This window comes from Protomyctophum bolini (genome assembly GCF_963924005.1).
Source record: "Protomyctophum bolini genome assembly, chromosome: 6".
NCBI classification, from domain to species: domain Eukaryota; kingdom Metazoa; phylum Chordata; class Actinopteri; order Myctophiformes; family Myctophidae; genus Protomyctophum; species Protomyctophum bolini.
In genome coordinates this window covers 19,402,056-19,417,958 of record NC_137867.1, presented here as the reverse complement: position 1 = coordinate 19,417,958, position 15,903 = coordinate 19,402,056, and the positions used below count along the sequence as shown (strand labels likewise).

The 15,903-nt window shown below is 45.2% G+C and overlaps 1 protein-coding gene across 2 annotated transcripts; it reads left to right on the top strand.

The window, feature by feature from the left end:
• The first annotated feature begins 150 nt into the window (after positions 1-150).
• On the top strand, positions 151-15,873 carry LOC308317317 (NADH dehydrogenase [ubiquinone] 1 alpha subcomplex assembly factor 2-like). Of its 2 annotated transcripts, XM_080766228.1 has the most exons (5): positions 299-379; positions 7,273-7,498; positions 10,428-10,517; positions 11,364-11,404; positions 14,991-15,873. In XM_080766228.1, the coding sequence occupies exons 2-5, from the start codon at positions 7,360-7,362 to the stop codon at positions 15,231-15,233; spliced, it is 513 nt and encodes a 170-aa protein (XP_080622354.1). In that variant the 5' UTR covers positions 299-379; positions 7,273-7,359; the 3' UTR covers positions 15,234-15,873. The 2 variants fall into 2 exon arrangements, with proteins under 2 accessions (XP_080622355.1, XP_080622354.1); XM_080766229.1 differs by lacking the exon at positions 7,273-7,498 and having other exon boundaries at positions 151-379.
• Positions 15,874-15,903: the final 30 nt, after the last annotated feature.

Sequence of the window (15,903 nt, the reverse complement as noted above, 5' to 3'; positions counted from 1 at the left end):
CAAATCCATTCCTAAACTAAAATATTACTTCTAATTCAAGTTCAACATATGCGACACCGTCGTACTCGGAATCAAACTATAGGGGCTAGCCAATCGTAGCGCGACCGTCCCTCCAGCCTATGGCATCAACCTCTAAACTTGCATAAACAACCCTGTAGTAGCCGTAGATATTTCTATGGTAGTAGCTGTGTAGTAGCGACAGGCAGACAGGTGACAAAACACCGGTGAACTGTACTGTCCCAGACTGTCTGTCTGTCTGACATAATGAACAGGGTCGCAGGTCTTTTACGGCGGACATTTGGGATAGTCCGTGAGCATGTTGGTACAGATCCTTTCGGAAACAAATATTACATCATCCCTGAACAGAAGACTTGGACGGGTAAGTCTTGTACTACTTATCTTTTAAACAATTTGACACACTGAAGAAACAGACACACTGACTTGACATGTTATTTTGGCCATATGCAAAAAGAGATACTCTCCATTTAGCCGTTTATTTAGATGTATTGTAGACCACACACAGTCACTCACTTTAAGTTTAAACATCGTGATATTATTACTCCGTTCGTTATTGTATATCTTAATTTATAACAACAAGGCCTACAATAGAACAATATAGACCTATACATACCAATACCATACTATACATTAGAAAACTGCTTAACGAAAAGTCGAAAACATACCGCTGCTATGATTCAAACTAAGCGTTTGTTCTTGTAGTGCAGTACATTTGCCGCTAGATGGAGCACGATGCTAAATTGAAAGACATTTGTGCAATTTGTTTTCTAGGATTTTGAGTGTATTTAATGCAAATATCTGCAATTAAGACTCAATTCAATTGGAGAAGCAGACCGTGGTCACCCAAGCCAATTCTATCAAATTGTATTGTCATTGACGTGCTAAGTGCAAAGACTCCTCCCCTATTTAAAGAAGTGTTAATTATCTGCATGATGAGGATTTAGAAGGAGGTCAGATCTGCCTACTGAGACATGGCAGTGGTACAATATGTAATGCATAACAAGCCAAGCGGCAGAACTGTGTCATCAAGCTAATCCATGGTGGGATGCCAGCGGTGTCCTTCATGCCATTTCTAACTGTTACAAGGTCAAGGACAACCTTGCTGGTCTTGACTGAATGGTGGCTTACTATGATGCTTCAACGTCATTTATTTTGCACAGAGTTCCTGGAAACAAAAAATTGATATATTGAAGTATGCATTGGTAGGTAGTGTACTATGCACTGTATGCAGCTTATTGAAATAGAGGATGGTCTGTATGTGGTTGTGGAGAAGGATTTATGGACATCGATTGACAGACATAGGGGACAAATGAAATACAGTGGCATTTCTATTAACAATGACACACTAGCCCCTTTTCCACCGGTTGGGAACCGGTTCAGTTCAGAAACAGTTTTTAGTCCATGAGCCAGACCTCCAAAATTGGAATGTTAATTATGAATTGAGTGGGCAAAACGATACCTGTATTAATTGTTTATTTATAGGATCAATATAAGTAAATTAGTATATGATAACCCTTCCACAGGAATAGCCTTTTCATATTTATCACACATTTTGTAATTTTCGCCTACAGTAGTCCTATATGTGATGGGTGAATCGGTAAAAATGTAATTAATAGTTATCATCATGAAACTTCCCCAGTTGATTACTTACACGAAGACAATGATTTATTGCATTACACATTTTCTGAAATTGTACATTTAAATATGCAAAATTAGGTATTATGAAGGAAAAGATGCAAAAAGTGGTTGCACCACTCAAAAATGGTCTCGATAAATTAAGTTTAAAAATTAGTTTACTTCTGGTTTTATGGCTAATTAGGAGGCCATATCTGGCTATTAACATATCGTAGTCCTAAGGCTAATGAGGTCATATCTGACTATTGTGGTGGTAGCCTTAGCCTGGTTTGGCCCAGGCTAATGGCTTCACTTTCTGTTATTCTGCCTGAACTCCTGGATTTCCTTCTTCAGCCATTATTGGCATAGGTCCTGCCAAAGCTATAGGCTATATAGGGCTAAAGGCCAGGCCTCTGCTTGCCCCAGACATAATGAGACTGCTAGGTTAACCTGCCATAGACTACAAACAGGGGGCAAAGCTTGCCTGAACTAAGCCAGGGATTTGATTATCGTTAATATAACTATTTGGCTAATCTGGAAACTGCACTACACACTTTTAATTAAGAAATGAGTTTATCCTCCTTGATTGTGTCTTCCTCTCTTGGTGCCACTGTACTTACACAAGATATTTGCTACCCCTACCTAGTCTAGGCTAAATAAATAACATGCATTAAGTGTTAGTACATTTCTCTGACTCTCAGGATGTAACCTAGTTGTTGAAGTGGGACTGACCTCTGGCAAAGATTTAAAACCAGTTTCTTTCTGACTGAACTTGACTTTGCACATCACCTTTTCTCAGCAGTTTGCAGGGAAACTTGCGCCCACCTTGTATTCATAATTCATCCCAAGGCTGTTCCTCAGCCCCTGGCTGTCAGGCTATTCAAATGAGACTTCACAAGAGGACCATTTTCAGAATGCTAAAGGCTACTGTATGCACTGGCCAATCACAATGAATGACCCTACAGAGAGGCTAGTGGGCCTGTAGAGAGAACCCACACCCACCACATCTCGTTCACACACGCACGCACGCGTGCACGCACAGACACAATAACAAACACTAATGCAGCCACACTTTCACTTGTCCTTTCTCTAACTCACTCCATCCAACCTTGTGGAAATAAAGTGAATGCATTATTCAGTCCATATGTCTTGCTAAAGTGAGCTCTTTTTGATCTTAAACTGATAGGCCAAGCGTGGGCTCAGGGCCTGAGGCGTGGACCGCAGGGCTTTCTACTGCAGCATATAGAGGATGAAAGAGTAGGGGAGGATCTTCCTCACTCTGTTTCAATCTCTAACCCCCCCCTATTTACTGCGTTGCTCATTTGTCCATCCCTAGTGCACTGTCCATCTCTTTTTACCTTGCTTTGCTGCTCCCATTTCCTATCTCTCTCAATCTGTTATCTTTAGAAAACTGGGGCGTAAGTAATGCTGTGTGCACTGCCACTGGGCTGGGTTCAGGGTTGTTGAAGAAGAATTTGGTTGACAAGGCTAAAGTAAGAAGGGGAATATTTCCTTGTTTTTGTCCTGTGTGATTGCAACATTTTAACATGGCGGTCCATAACTGTCCAGCCGTCTCAGTATGTTGACATTTTTACTTTTCACTCCAGTAAGTCAGTCCTTCCTTCCCTTGCCCCACCCCTTCCTCCCTGCCTCCTGATCTTCTTCCTTTGAAGCCAGTCCATGCAGTGAAGATTTCTATTCACAACATCAGAGTACTTCAGCAGCAGTGTGGACTGTGGAGGGGCAGGCCCAGCAGTGCACTCTCTCTCCCCTCTGCTTAGATGCTGCATCTTTTGCCTATAGTCCACACATCAAAATGAATAGGCCTGCATCTGAACTACAAGACTAGAGGGGGAGAATCTCTGTCTCTACCCTTAGAAATGCAGCAGTTCCAGTAGCCTGCTGTGTGCTGCTGCATCATTAACCAAAAATTTAACCCCCTATTTTGGGCATATCATTATAGGCTAACATTCTTTCAAATTGTCACAATATTTCAAGATCTTTTTTACAAGTGAGCCTGTAGATTTCATTTTCAACAGCTGAAGCATAAAATAGGGCTGGATAAGAGAACAGGCCTGCCTTATAGGAAAAAGTCACTGGCAAACAGGCCTTTGGCTTTTGCCTCTGTGTCAGACCCATGGACCTGAATCTATATTCGCCTCTGCTCTGTCCCCCAGGCCCAGCCCAACCTTACACTGCATGGGGTGCCATGTCATGCTGCCCAGATGAAAGCAAAGCATTCTGCGGATGGTCTCATTCGTCTTCGGCAGTGGGCCTGCAGCTCTGACGCCTGCCTTCCCTCCTTTTATTTAGGGAGAGTGGCGCGCTGACATTATCGGCCGCTGCAGGCGCATTTGAAAATAATTGCCTGTATGATTGCTATTTTTTCTTACCTCTTTGAGGAGGTGTAGCCTTTGTCTTGGAATCAATGGCTGCTCAATACTGGACAGGGGAAAGGCAGTTTCCTTTCATGTTGCAGTGAAAAGGATGTATTTTTAGCGCTATTCATTTAAACGGTGTATGCCATGCAGTTTTAATCTATCGGTCCCCTCCACTGTGTGGAGAATGGAAGAGATTCAGAGGTTTTTCAGAGGTGCACCACACTGGTGCAGAGAAAGGAGGCATTGAATTGTCGTCCTATCACTATCCCCTTCTTCTTTGTCTATTATTTATTTGATTCCGCAGCTATGTTCTGAAGTGAAAAACTGAAAAGGCCTCAGTTCTGCCTTTTCAGGATGGGCGACTCAAGGGAGCGTGCGTGTGTGTGTGTGCGTGTGCATGCGCAACTGTGCATGTGTACACGTGCATGCATTTGTACTGTAAAATTATTCTGAAATTCTCTACTTCATGCCGTAACACACTTAACACCACAACAGATGGCCGTGTGTCATCAGAGCGTTGATTCAAGCCGCAGATTTCTGTGGAAGGAGTCACAGCGGAGAGAGACTGGGGTCCAAATGGCTGTTTATTCTGCCACAAGTCGTCTCCAGGGTGCAATGAAAGAAGGTCTAGCCTACAGTAGGACGCCAACTCTGGGGTTTATCATGGAAGCATGCTGGCCATGGAGTTGCTCCTGTAAATCATGTTAATTGATAAGCGTCTTTGCTTTGCGTGGGGTGTAAATAAAGGGTGTTTACGTATTACATTTTAGTCCCATGTTATCTTTTTTTACACCGGATGCCAAATGGATATAAAAAAAAGCATGTTCCAGATAACATGAGTATAGAGATAGCATAATGGCAAACGGGGTATTTAGCCATGGCCCTAGTTTGTCTACAGGTATGTGATATTTTGAAAGTGCAACCCAAAATGTGCTGCTAACATACCTTTTAATTAATCTGACTCTCCTCCCTTCTCAAATCAATTTTGTTTGGGGAGCAACGATGGACAGCTGGTCATGATGTCAGGAGAGGGAAGACAATAAATTGACACACATCCCTCCCCTGTTAAGATGTGTCTCTCTTTGCACTCATCTTGCTCTCTCTCTCTCTCTCTCTCTCTCTCTCTCTCTCTCTCTCTCTCTCTCTCTCTCTCTGGTCAGATGGCTGGCTAGATGTGTTGACACCTTGGGGCTCCCTGTCTGTCAGAAAATCAGCAGAGAAGACAGACAGACAGAAGTCTGCTGAAGCCTGACGCTGCTTATTCAATTCTGAATATTTTAATAAAGCAGACGGGCAGAAAGAAATGAGAGTTTGAAATACGGAAGAAAAGATGAGACTGGAAGGAAGGGTGTGTGTACTTGTAGACAGTGGATTGAGTGGAAGGAATAACAAGATTGAAAATGAAGGAGGAGAGTACTGACATGCAGTGAAATTATATTGTGGGGGAGAAATAGACTGGGTGAACGTGAAAAGGATATTTTCGGACAGAAGGTGAGATTAGGGTAGAAGCGTCAGAGAAAGAAGGTGAACTAATTTACAATTTAGCTCCTATCAAGGACTGCCGTACAAAATTGGAATAAGCAAAGCTCTAGTCAATAAACAGGGTAAACATAAAGAGAACAAAGTAGTGCCTCAAAGAAACTTGGATACCAGGTAAACCATTAATTTAGCATCTGTCTAAATCACTTTCTTCGTGACCAAGATATATCTACACAGTAAACTATATTCAAGAAGGGATATAAGGAGCGTGAAGTGCTAGTGCTAGGTGGAGTCTGAAGAGGCAAGTCTTCAGGCTATGGTGGAAAATTTGGAGTGAGTCTAATGGAGAGAGGAGGATGGATGGAGAAAGTGATTGAAGGTAAATAGATGGGTGGACTATCATCCGACTGCTCGGTGTGGAGGAGGGAGGGCACGCTATACTCTACACTCTACAGCTCCACAAAGAACACCGACTTCCTTGCTTACCATAGTCTACCAGGGGAAGAGATCTGAAGACGAACGGTCATCTGAAGCCAGATTTATACTATGTCGTACCATTGTGTCGTAGTATAAATTGGGCTCTAGTCTGGGCTAAAGTCTTGAGTCTGGGGCTCGCTTCCACCCTCAAATATACATATGTACCTGGCTATGCTTGGCTAAAAGTAACACACCAGGGAAATCAGTGGCATTCATTTCATGGTTACTACTTGTATATGAATTATTCTCCCTCTGTTCTGCTCTTGAGTCACTCTCACCTCAGTGGGATCGACAGCGTCTTTGGGGGGGTGTTGAAGGGGGGGAAAATGAGGACTGAAGAGGGGGAAAAAGAAGCTAGCAGGCCTACTTTACACTTAAGCTCCTCCTTCTCCTTGCAACTGAAGCAAAACATCGGCTGGCCTTTTCCCTCTAAACCTCATCCCACGTCGCTAGGCTCAGGGCTAGCAAGTAACCATGGTTACGAGGCCCTCGCATCCATCCCCCCCGTTTTCTTTTCCAGGAAAGTAGACTAGAGGGAGAGAAGGGAGAGAGAGAGAGCGGGTGTCAGTATCTCTACCTGGTGCCCCTGTATCACTGTTGCTTATCAGACCACTCTGTCTCAATAAAGCTGCCCATTACCATGCACACCCTGGTTCACTACACTCTCCACCACACAGCTCAGCTGGAGTCTGTTGGAGGACCAGCCCCTCAATCCAACGAGCGCACACAGGCCAATCAGGTGAGCTTGTGGCTATCTCCTACACGACCACTGTTGCTGGCTATTTGCTCCAGCAGAATCCAAGGCCCAAAGCAACCTTCTCTGAGTCTTACAGTAGATCTGCTCGACTGGAAAAAAGCTGGTGGTCTCACAGCTGAAAGTCTTGGAATTGAATTCATTGCATGCTCTCCGTGTGCAGGTGTTTTTTTGCAATTGTCTATTCTGAGATGAGAGAAAGTAGATGGATCTTGGTTGTTGTTGTTGACGGTGAATAGTACGAGATGGCGACGTACCAGTCAAAGATCGCGGCACATGAACCAGTTTCTGTTTTGCAATATCTGAGCGCCACGGTTCTCGATTCCCGGGTGACGCCATTTGGAAATGTGTTCCCCTGACGACCTGCCTCCATAATCAAAGGTAGTCTGTAAGAGACAGGCACAACAGAAAGAGAGACGGCAGAAGAAAAAAGGCCCTGAATGACACCACAGAGGAGAAAAACCTCTCAGGTCGCCCCCAGCACTACTCACCTGGGGGGAGGTGTGTGTGTGTGTGTGTGCCGACTGCATGCATGCGTGCGTGTTGAAGCAGGTGATGGAGTTTAACCGGGTGTGTTCAGGGTTCAAAGAGCACTCCTTAGTGCGCATCACATCGACGCTGTAACGAACGAGAGGGATGGCTTTTAGCCGGCATCTGATTGGCTTCCCGATCCCGCTGCCACGGCAACCCCCTCATCCCCTCCCCATTCCCTCTGTTCCTCCACACCCCCTCCCGGGTTTCATCGCAGGCTCGCAGATGAGTCGCGCTCAGACAGGTGAGATGATTCATAAATATTTATGAGGTGGGATTTCATGTGCTGGCCCCTCCCCCTCCCTACGCTGCGCTGCGTTTGTCCTTCATGGTGAGCGCCGGCGTCCTCGCTCCTGTCTCTCAGGTTAATCTGCCTGTTCTCTAGCTGTGTGTGTGCGTGTGCGCGCGCGCACACGCACATGTGTGTTTTGACTGGTAACTAGCCCCACCCCCAGTGAGTGATGGGAGGGCGGACTTGTCACAAGGGGGCACACTGAGATAGAGAGCTTCCCCCACACCTCTCTCTGTTTCTCTCTCTCTCGTGCACTCGCTCACTCTAAACATGCAGTCATACTCTTCCTCCATCCCGTCTCTCAGGTCTAAGAGAGGTAACAGAAGGTGGGGGGAGACGAGGTTAGTATGGGGGAGGCAGGCTACACCCGAGCTACAGATCCTAGAATGACAGAAGTCTGCAGGTAATATTGAGACTATGTCACCTATTCAAGCAGGGAACTCTAGTAGCCAAACAATGTGGCCGTTAATTATGAATGCTTCATCAGGGCTTAGAATAAGCCTATTCGGCAATTGCATCCATCGTTAGGCCCCGCTGTCCACATGGAGGACAATGCAAGATGATGCAAGTTGCACCAATCTCTTTCTTTCATCTTAACACACTGCAGAGACTTAATTATAATGCTAGCTCCACGAAATAAATTAGTTTGCCATCCTCTTATCGTTATGATGTTCGAGGGGGGGGGGGGGCTTCGTTTTCCAGTCATCATGTAATAAAAACGGTGTCACTGTGACCTACGCGTTTCCTTCTGTTGTCCCAGATCCGAGTTTACACTTGCAGACAGAGAGGAAATATCACCCAATCAGACTGACACCCCCCAGTATGTTTGTATGTATGTATGTATGTATGTGGTAGGAAGATCAGGCTTGTTTCATAAATATATGTACATATTTGTTATTCAAATCCAAGGATAAAAGCCATGGTGGAAGGGGTTTAGTCATGCTGCAAGAGCTATGAGACAAGGGGAGAGCCTTGTTCCAGAGACACAGAGAGGAGAGAGGGGGAGCATCCTAGGAGGGAGAAACGCAAGGAGTGGGGGACAGCAAACGAGTGGGCGCCTCTCTCCATGCCTATTAGTTAGGCATTAACTGCAGCTAAGTACATCGCTTGTGGGGACTGTATCATAATTCTGCCATTTCTATCTGCTGCCTCCTACGCTCAATGCAAATATGGATACGATCTGTTTATAATTAGCATACCTGTTAAATGTATTTGTTGGTATCGCCTAGCCCTAGAGAATGCAATCTTTTGTTTGTCGGCAGTTTTCCTTCTACATTCCTGGGGGTTCTCTAGGAAAAAAATGCACATTCCTCCGTTGACTTTTTAAGGCATACGTGTAAACAAATTGAACAATAATAGAATGCATCTACATATTGCAGGGAGCTTTGTTGATAAGGTGGAGTATGAAAGTGGTGTTTTTGTTGTTGTTGTTGTTGTTTTTTGTCAGGGTTGGATATCATAAGATCAAGAGCAGCAGTGAGGCCCTACAATCTAGAGGGATCCACAGCGGAGGTATTCTAGCCTAATTAGCCGACCTGATTACTGCAGTATATGGTTGGCTCAAACATTAGTTTTGATGAGCAAAATACAACAGGAAATGCACTGCATTTCTGCATGTGAAGAGGTTCCTGGGGGGGTGGGGGGATTCTCGTAGTCATTGTATTTTAAGTTCAAAACAAAAAACAAGTACAGTGACCTGGCATTCAGACAACACAACAAGACACAGGAACTGTACGGTAGAGACTTCCAGTGAGCACAGTTTGCTGCTTTGTCAGGCTACCATCATTCATCCATCCCTGTGCCATAGCTATCTGTTATGGCTGAAGTAAACATTAAGGCCATCAGTCTGTGCGGTGCGTGGAGGTGGTTAGCTCCATTTGTCCATGTCCAGTCAGCTGCGGAGAGATGGCGATGGAATCCTGACAGATTGTCTGTGTTTTGGAGCGTGTTGTTTTCCTTGCCCATCCATTTCTCTGCTTCTCGCCGCGTTCGCCATGCATCATCACTCTCTCCTTCCTCCTTCCTGCCTCATCATTTCTCAGTGTGGGGGATGTGTGGATAGACAGGCGGACGGACGGACAGACAGACGGACGTCCGGCTACCTGCAAGCAAGCCGTAACTACGGAGACAGTGTAGTTGTCATTAGTGACTACTGTAAGAGGCACTGCGGCTGCATACTAAGAAGTGATCCTCTCTCTCCCTCTCTCATTCTCTCTTAACTCCCTCTCTCTGTGGGTTCCCCCTCTACCTCTGTCTCCATGTCATTGTGTGCCAGACGAACTTGTCTAATCAGCAGATTCGACCAAAATAATTGGCGGTGGCCTTGCTGCTAGCGAGCGTCGTGCTGTATACAGATAGAGGGGGGCGCTTAATATTCCATGCAGCTCATCCCTCTCCTGTTCCCTGTGATATCTGACCTCTTTTGTCTCCTGCTTGGCTTGACGTTGATTTTGGAGGGCATTGTTAGTCCGAGCGTTGTGATTGGAGGCGGTTGGCAGCGAGGGGGGCTGTGGTTGGTGGGTTAAAGGGGGAGGCTGATTTGCATAAAGGCTTAGCCCAGATTTGGAGCCACTCAGAGAGATCTGAGGAGAAGGGCCCGAGGGCCACGAGGTAATCATCCATGACCTGTCACAGCACTGTCATCCCTCTGTGTATTTGTGTGTGTGTGTGTGTGTGTGTGTGTGTGTGTGTGTGTGTGGGTGTGGGTGTGGGTGTGCTCGCGCACGCACACTCACATGTGTGAGAGAGAGTGAGTGCGCAAGAGAGAACTGTTTCTTTGTGCACATTTGTACACAAAGAAACACGCACACAGCTCTCCACGTTTTGTATGCATCATTGTTGAGCATCTCTCTTTCTCTCTCATTTGTTTTTGTTTCCCTAGGAAGGTTCGTCCGTGCCAAGCGGATGGTGGTAGCAGCCAATCCCACAGAATACGAGTACACGGAAGGCAGCATACCATCGGAATGGGATGGTGAGTTTCAGCTACTGTGGGTTGCTGTGTGTGCCTGTACACTGACGTTGATAAACGCCATGCTAACAAAAGTACTACACGATATGGCAACACACAGAATGCTGCACCAATGAATTCATGGCTGTAAATATGGAGAGGGGGGGGGGGATAATCCATTGATTTCCATACCACAAGATGAGCTGGGGGTGGGGGGCATACTGTATATGTGAGTTTATCAAAGACACCCGTATGCTGGTGTTTTACAAGCACACCATGAAAATGGTGTTTTTCAAATTCCTTACAACTGGATACAGACTGTTCCCTCTGTCTCCGACCGGCTTTATCCACCTTAAACCCCTCATCCTGCTTCGCCCCGTCCCTCATGCATTTTCATCAGGATGCAAATAAGAAAGGGATAAAAGAGGCTCAGAGTCCCTGCACTAGCTGGAGGAAGAGTTAGAAAAAAATCTCTATCTTTCTTTCTCTGTCTCCCTTTAACCATCTCAACACAGCTCCTAGAGGGAGAGAGGGAGAGAGAGAGATGGTTTACTTTTAAATTCAACGACCAGAGGAGGAGTTTCACACCTCTTATGAGCCCATGCTGGCACTACATTGCCCAAGACTCAAAGAGCGTTGGTGTTTTGTTATATTTATCGTATAGCCTGCCTACATGTTTTACCCATAATCCCGCTTTTTCGCCATAGTTCATTTACACAAAATAAAACCAAGCATACTGTTGTGGAGTATCTGTTCCTCTAAGCTGAAACAGAGTGGTTCTACCTCTGCTGCAGCCCATAAATATGACTGCCGGTTGTGTTTGCTCTGTGTTTGTGTGGGTGTTCTCACTCTCTGCTCTTCCTCCTCCAGCTTGGATCCGAGGCAGACGGAAGGAGCCCCCCTCCATCGAGGTATGCGCCCCCAGCCTCCCTGCTGTGGTGATGGTGGGGCTCTGGGGGGAATGGGAACAAGGGAGGCATGAGAAGGGAGAAGAATGACTTTGATTTGATTTCTCTCGCAGTTTCCAACAGAGCCCAGAAACTTTGGGGGATAGGTGTTAAAATAAACTGTAGCTGAAATGTGTTGATGGTGAGAGACATACAGACAGCCTCTGAACAAGCAGCTTACTGACTCTTATGTACTAGTTTACTCTTCTATCTCACTAGCAGACGCTTGCTTTTTTTTGGCTCAAGAGTGGAGTGTCAGGCAGAGGATCGAAACATAGTAGAGTATGACCTGCATGTTCCTCTAACCAGCTTTATTTCACTTTAAATGAATAGTGCAATGAATAGTGCAGATTGTTAGGCCAGTGAAATGTAGGTCTGTGCATGGGAAATCCCTCACAAAGGCAAATACCCAGACAGCTCTCACTCCCTGTCCGCAGACTCCGCACTCCCTGCCAGTGGCCAATGCACTCCCTGCCAGTGGCCAATGCCATCCCTTCCCACCATTTGCCAGAACATTCTATTCCAATTTTCTGCCTCGTGTCTGTCCAATAGCAGCCATCAACAGCTGGACAGTGTTAATGTGGCCAGGACTGCACCCCCATCATATTATCCTACCCTACCCCTTGTCATGCTCTGTCTCTTCCTGGTCCAAGTCGACATAAATTGATTGGATTAAATCCTGTCATTAACAGGCTGGAAAAGCAGCTCAGTGTGTTTGTCTCTGTCCCCAAAGCAGGGATTTTTGGCCACAGCTCTTCCCTCTTTTCCAGTCCTAGCCTTTGCCAACACACAACAGCATTATGGCCAGTCCTCCCTTTCGCTTTGGCTCTTTGCTACAGAGAGGCTCACTGGACACTAGCTGGAGCTTCAACAGGGTAGTCATTCCACTAGTGGGCTAGGTTCAGGTTATAATTATTTCCATGAGTTGGAAGGATGGCGTACACTCCTATTGCTTCATGTCTTGTCCTAGTTTTCACATCCTTTACAAGACTACATTTTTAGGCAAGGTGGGTGCACATGCTTTTTTCAACTAACGCCTGACCTCACAGTCACACATAAATTTCCAGTGGCGTTTTGGGAATTTGGAACAATTAAAGTTAGGTGCCCCAAAGACAAGAAGTCGGTGGTGGTAGTTTAAGGAAACTGTTAGTCATACACTTTCTCCATCTGGACTTTCCCAGCATACGCACAGGGATTGTATCCAGCAACTTTCAGGTGATAAATTAACTTGTCTGACCTTTAGTTCAGGCCACTGCGAGCCTCAACATTTCCAACCTATAGACTTTGTCAGTTGCACCTGACATACAAAAGATATCATGGTGGACTATGAGGTCACTGACGAGTCGACACAGTGCACACAGTGTAATCCTTTACGAAATACAAGGAAGCTTTCATAAGGAAAGGAAATAGTCACGTGACTGGGCTGCACCATGACACTTTCATGGTTACTTTCATGGGTACACCGGAAGTTCAATGAATACATGGCAGTGAATGGAGCTGGCTGGACCAGCTCATAACAAACATTATTTCTGAACAATTGAGACCTTTGTGATATCATCGGTTCAGGAATATAAAATAAGACATATCACAGCTTTTTGATGTGCACAGTAGGCCTATATATTATTTGAGGATCTAAACAGCAGCAGGTATCGTTTCTGGCTCGGTATCTCTAGCTGTGTATCGTGAGATTTGGCTGACAGACAGGAAACGGTGGGAAGTCTCGCGATACTTGGTACGTTCAGAAAGGTACTTTGTGCTCTTTAGATACCATACCAGTGGCGGAAACTCCGTGGGTTCAGAGGCGCGATTGAACCCCCTGGCATTTTGGCAAAGGCGCGACTGAACCCACTGCATTTTGGCAAAATATATCTATATGCACTGCAGTAAATTATGCACCCACTGACTGTCCACTGAAATTTCCCCTCCCCAGTGGTCATGTTGTCATGCACGTATAGTCACATACCTTTACGAGGGGTTACAACTAGATAGGTGTTGGGCCGCCGCGCATGCCGCATTCAAATGCTAATAAGGTGGCTTTTGTTCGAAAAAACAAAACTCGTTTTTTTTCCACCGCTGGGGGGGGGGGGGGGGGGGTGGGCGTGGCTGCTTGAACCCCCTGCCGTTATAAGAACTTTCCGCCTCTGTACCATACCTCTATATAATTACAGTGTACACATCGAAAAGCAACACGACAATAATGTGTTACATGTCTTCTGTTATTTTCCAGAAGTGATTACTTTACAAAAGGTCTCAGTCATTCAGAAATAGTGTTTGTTCTAGCCCTAGAACGGCTCTTGTTGTTACATACAGTATGCACAGTATTTCACATACAGAGCCATAGAACGGCCAGGTTAATTTCTTGTTCGGGTTCAAACTGTGCGCCATAAATGTGATAAATGCTCCGTTTGTACTCACCCATTAAATAATTCCAAAGACGTGGTGTGAAAAATGGTCCTCTAGTTTTATATCCATGTGAAAGTTCTGGCACAAAACGCATATTTAGTGAATTATCTCCACTTTTTCAAGAGATGCACACGGACGCCTTTCTCTCCGGGCGAGGGGGACACAGACACAAACACAGACGTCATCACCAATTGACCAGGGAAACACAAAAGTTTGCGGTCACACAATTTGCAGGTGCTTTGCGATAGGTGCTGGGTAATTAATCACACCACCTGCCAATTGTGTGACCGCAAACTTTTGTGTTTCCCTGGTCAATTGGTGATGACGTCTGCGGTAAACAACAGGAAGGTTCAACTATCACTCCGGCCCCCCCCCTCGCCCGGAGAGAAAGGCGTCCGTGTGCATCTCTTGAAAAAGTGGAGATAATTCACTAAATACGCGTTTTGTGCCAGAACTTTCACATGGATATAAAACTAGAGGACCATATTTCACTCCACGTCTTTGGAATTATTTAATGGGTGAGTACAAACGGAGCATTTATCACATTTATGGCGCACATTTTCATATCTACAAGAAACGATGGAAGCTATCTATGCCTTATGATACATGAAAATTTACGAAGTATAATTAAATGATCACAGGCATTCTAGGTCTATGTTTGTTCATGAGCTGGTACACTGAGCTCTCATGGACTCCAATGCATTCTGCCGAACTTCTGGGTGTAGTTTGGCTTCCATGAAAGTGTCATGGCACAGCCCAGTCACGTGACCATGTCCATTCCTTCTTTAAGCTTCCTTGACGAAATATAGGAAGTGCCGCCCTTTCTTGCTAAAAGTTTACATAGAAGAGCATTCAAGGCTCAACGCTGTCTGCTCTTTAGTTGCAAGCACCTCTGTTTTAGTTATTCACTTATACTCTGGGCCACTTTGGATCATGTTTCCCATATAGAGGGTATGTGCGTGACTTCATCATACCCAGAAGTTATGCGGGAACGCCTACTGAGTGGCAAAAACCTACTTTCTGGCCATGACAGCCCATACATTCAAACAGAAGTCCTATCTGATTGCATACGACATTAAACAATGTTAAACTCACTTTGCCACTCACTTTATGCTTGCGCATACCCTCTATTGTTTTCTTTTTACAGGAGCTGTTGAAGAATCAGCAGTACAGGGAGCAGATCAAAGTGAAGGCCATGGAGGTGGAGCAGAGAGATGTGGTCCTCCAGGCTAAGGAGTATGCGGAGGGTCTGGTGGCTGCTCTCCCCCAGACTGTAGTCAAAGGCCACGCAGCTACAGCCAGCTTTGGCAAGCAACAAGTCAGCGAGGAGCCCACCAGCACTGCAAATACATTCCAGCCTGGCTCCTGGATGCCTAATGCTAAAAAATAGACTGATATTCACGTGTATACAAGATACTATTTTGACATCTTATCATCATCACATCTAGAACCTGAATGAATACTGTGACTGCACAGAAAAAAGGGACTGTAGATACACAATATTGAGAAATGTGCAAGACAAATGATTATCAGTGTAATTGGTTCCCCTAATGCCATGACAACACATTGAGGTTAGACAACACACTCCATATTTGGGCATAGCTGCTTTGAGAAATGATAGTTATGGCTGAGTCATAGTGACGTGGTCCATCACATGGCCATGCCGTGGTCTGCCACCTCGCCAACCAGCCAGTCCTCCCTTATGCCAATTTTGATAATGTTTTTTGTGGGTGGACTGAATCTGTCATGGCAAGGCAAGTTTATTTGTATAGCAAATTTCAACATGGCAATTCAATGTGCTTTACACAAAACATTGAAACAGGTTGATGAAAATGAAGTCCAAGTCCAATAAATAAACCCTATATATTGTTGACATGCGGTCTATCTTGGATACCTTTTTTATCTCCTCTACACCAATCTGCCAGAAACTCACAGCATGCAGAATTGTTTTTGGTTATGTGTATATATAGCGCCTATGTTCCCAGAATATTGATGTTAGCGTTCATGTTAAATAAAATATTATTTCTCAATGTTTCAACTCTTATTAACAGCAAATACTC

Excerpts from the sequence above, each read along its gene's own strand:
- LOC308317317 (XM_080766228.1), top strand. The coding sequence starts at position 7,360 with ATGGCTTTTAGCCGGCATCTGATTGGCTTCCCGATCCCGCTGCCACGG. Across the intron at positions 7,499-10,427 it reads GATGAGTCGCGCTCAGACAG|GAAGGTTCGTCCGTGCCAAG; the intron begins GTGAGATGATTC and ends TTGTTTCCCTAG. Across the intron at positions 11,405-14,990 it reads AGGAGCCCCCCTCCATCGAG|GAGCTGTTGAAGAATCAGCA; the intron begins GTATGCGCCCCC and ends TTCTTTTTACAG.